Source organism: Phaethon lepturus, unplaced genomic scaffold (genome assembly GCF_000687285.1).
Source record: "Phaethon lepturus isolate BGI_N335 unplaced genomic scaffold, ASM68728v1 Scaffold57852, whole genome shotgun sequence".
NCBI lineage: Eukaryota > Metazoa > Chordata > Aves > Phaethontiformes > Phaethontidae > Phaethon > Phaethon lepturus.
This window is the reverse complement of record NW_010523801.1, coordinates 1-3,768: the sequence shown is the minus strand read 5'-3', so window position 1 is coordinate 3,768 and position 3,768 is coordinate 1. Positions and strand designations below refer to the sequence as shown.

The following is a 3,768-nucleotide window of genomic DNA, read 5'->3' as shown; positions in this document are numbered from 1 at the left end:
ATGTGTAACTGGACACTCAATTTGTCTAGAGCTGCATTCGTATGAAGGTAGCTCTCACCAGAAACAGCCTTCAGCTGCTATGCCAGGTTAGATAACTGTGGGCCTACAAAAATGACCAGCACAGCTGTGCTGGGACAGCCATTCCTGCAGCCATCACCCAGTATCACCTAGTGATTCTGTGATTCAGTACAATTACTTGCTGAAGACAAAGCCTACACTGAACAGACATAAACTTATCAATGTAGTGTACTTGTCCAGTCAAACAGGTATGACCCATCAGGTAACCTAAGCATGGGTCCGAATATGACACTTTAATTACTCAGGCTTGTGGAGGCTAGATCAAACAAAAAAGAGTCAGTTCAGCTCTAGGTGATTCTAAGAGTCTCAGAGACCTCAACTTTCAGTGCCTCAACTGCCCTATCTTTTAGGCAAGCGTCGCTCACCCAGGCTGCTGTACAGCATTATAGATGATTACAGCCCTCTGCGCAGGAGAAAACCAAGTAGGAGTAGCGCCGCTCACTAGTACAAACACTGAAGTCTTTTGCCAAAGTTGTGAAATAGAGGATGATTTACAGATGAAAAAAATATTAGATACATTTAATACCTCAGTCACTCTGTTCGTACACAGCAGGACTCTACTTATTCCTCACACCTTGGTAAAAGCATACATCTTTGGTGCCACCAACAGGCAAAACTCAGTTATCAAAGACTAAAAAATGTTACCAAAGACTAAAAAATGTTACCAAAGACATCAAGGGTTACAAACCCGCTTCAGCCCTTCTTCACAAGAAGTTAGTTCCCACTTACACATCTGTAAGACACCCCTCTCCTTTGGCAACATATGAGTTAAATAAAAGAACAAGTACAGACACACCACAGTTCTGTCTCGAGCTGTCTAATTTCCCAGAAGTTTATGTGACTGAATTATAAACAGTTTTCCACGCAAGCACTTTTTCTATATCCGTTCCAAATCAGACACCAATACTTACAGGACAGATGGTGTTCTCAGAAGCCTTCCACCACCAGGCTGATTGGGAAAGACATCCTCTAAGAAAAAATATATATGCCCAACAGCAATGCCTAGTATACAAAAGAAAAGTCAAATGGTGATTTTTCAATACTGCTCCTCTACAACTTTCAAATGCTTCACTGGGGTTTTCAGGAACTGCCCCCCTGCCATTGATTCTGTCACAGAAAATATGATAAGAGATACAGAAATATGGAAAACAATAAAGCACACTGACATCAGACAAAAAGCTTAACTTAGGCTACAAGACATTAATACCGGGAATTGTGACTATTAAACATACTGATGTTACGGCTTTATTAGAGTTGGTAAAAATAATAATATAATCTATTTTACTTCAATAGGCTGATGCCCAAAATGAGATTATGTACCTGGGCTGATTCCAAGCAATAAAATGCCAAAGCATCAGAAGCTCTTTTCACCTTTGTCACAGTACAAAATACATTACAGTGTTCAGAAGCCAAGAAGAGTCTGGTATAAACATAGCACCATTACACCACACTAATGCTAAGTGAGAGACATTTAGCCCTTTGTGTTTTCCATGTTTTTTGTTCCATGTAAAACACTAGCAGGAACAAATCCTTGTGATTCTTGCAATTCCTTACCCAGGAGATCCACAATGATGGAGTTCCCCAAAAGCAGTGAAAAGCCCATCAATACCCAGGGTAGAAATGGGGCTTGAAAGATGAGAAGACCAAAAAAGTTCATGCGGACATAGGGATTCCTGCGGCTCCATACATACACAAGCATTATTGTGAATGCCTGACCCAAGAAAACCAAGTTCACAAACAGGCCAAAAAGCTGTGATGGAGTAGTTAAAGAAAACAGTTTGCCAAATAATTGTTGCGAGGTCAAACAGGAGAAGAATTCTCCAGCTTGACCCGTAATCCTACATCTTCCATGAAATTACTCTCTCTGCTTTCCCAGGTTGAAGCAGATCAAGCCTACTGTCGATCAAATTCAACACTTATAGCAGGATTCAGGGTACCTGCAGAATGACTTATCCCTTTAATTTAGCGTGAAGTCACTGAAGCAACAGCATTTCTCTTTAACAGTCTGAGCATGAATACACACTGGAGCAGTCCCCTTTTACCTGATAATCTAGTTTCCATAATCCTGTCAAGCAGTAAAAAGCCTAAAAGACCAGCCCAGTATTTAACAGCAACAGTCACAAAGCATTCAAAACTACTTTAACAAATACTATTATTCCTCATACTACAAACAAAATACATTATAACCTAAGAAATAAGATAAATGTAACATCATGGTTTCAGTTCTCATTCACGTATCTTTAGCTTCACTAAAGCAGTTTAGAATAAAAAAAGGATACAGTCATTAAAAGTCCTCCAAAAAGGAACATAAATACAAAATCTGCTGTCCGACCTCGAAAAGAACCTTCTTCAAGCATTCGGCAGTAACGGTATCTGAAGTCACGGGTCAGGAAAATTTGATTGCAAATGAGTTTAAAGAAAGATCCAAGTGGAAAAGGATTCAATTATACACGAGCTTAGGTGGTAGTTTTGCATCAATTTACTTCATCAATTGGCTCTTTCTGGGTGCCTCAGCAGAGAGGGCAGACCCAGGAGAAAAAACAGTTACTTGGAATTTTCTCCTAGTATGCCGGAACCAACCTGAAGGATCTGGCTTGTACAACAAAGTCTTAACACCACAGAAATAAATGGCAAAATTCTTGACAACTTATGAAGGAAATCCCGTTGATGTCCATTCATGACATCAGCAAAGTCGGCATTGCTAAAACCCCAGAAACCTCATGGTAGAGCAGAACTGAGCCTTTGCCTATATGCATGTATAGCAACATGCCTGTACTCTGGACTCTGTTCTCCGGAGCTCTGCTTTCCAAGGAAAGAAAACAAATTTGATGAAGGATACAAAAAGATCATGTTAAATAAAAAATTAAAGCCAACTGGTCCAAAGAATAAGTAGTTTGTGATTAACCTCCATACCTGGAAATAAGACAAATACAAGGACCTTAAACATGACAGCTTACTTTTATTGTCTAAATACAAAAGCAAGTAACAAAGTAACTGAAATCTCCTTCACAGTCAACAAATCTAAGACCTATGCTAATGTACAGTGATCAGTACTCTAGCTTCATTAGCTTTGTTAAAATATAACTTAAACATGAAAAGTCATAGTCATTTGTAACACTCAATTTTGAGAGGACAAGCACTTACAAACTGAACAGTTTCCCTAAAAACCTCCCATACTTTAGAAAACACTTACTTGAAAGTGTTTAAATATTAATTCAGGGTTGAAATACAGCTGAAAGGGTGTGATTAGTTCTAATTGCTGAAAAAAAAAAAAAGAGAATATTTGATGGAATCAAAACACCAAGAAAAAGCTATACACACCCAAATAAGCAATCCCTTTTCTCTGGGCCAAAAAGAGCCCAACAAGCTCTCAGTCAGCACGCTGAGCTGTCTAGCAAAAGCCAGCCTCGATAACCTCTTCAGCCCCCTCACGTTGTTATTTACTTGTGGTTTGCTCCTTGCCAGGTTTCACGGCGGGCAGGCAAAAGCCCAGAGGGCCCCGAGGGGCAGAGCCCCGGCCCTGGGGCGGGAGAAGCGCTTGAGGTAAGCCCTTCCACCGTTCCCAAGCGCACCCCTCTCCCCAGCCCGCAGCCACGGCTCCAACGATCCTCACCCCCCCCTCCGCCCAGGCACCTTCCGCGCAGCCTTCCTCTCCCCCGCGCCCCGCCGGCTCTGTTCGGCTGCGGGCGG

General features: G+C 41.3%; 1 protein-coding gene across 1 annotated transcript; it reads right to left on the bottom strand.

Moving 5' to 3' along the window:
- Positions 1–985: 985 nt before the first annotated feature.
- LOC104613979 (derlin-2-like) lies at positions 986–3,343 on the bottom strand (the record flags this gene model as incomplete). Its single annotated transcript, XM_010282211.1, is given in 5 exon segments — positions 986–1,080; positions 1,633–1,828; positions 2,358–2,451; positions 2,918–2,991; positions 3,272–3,343. Coding segments are annotated over 5 exon segments (531 nt in total), but the record flags the coding sequence as incomplete, so codon positions are not given.
- Positions 3,344–3,768: the final 425 nt, after the last annotated feature.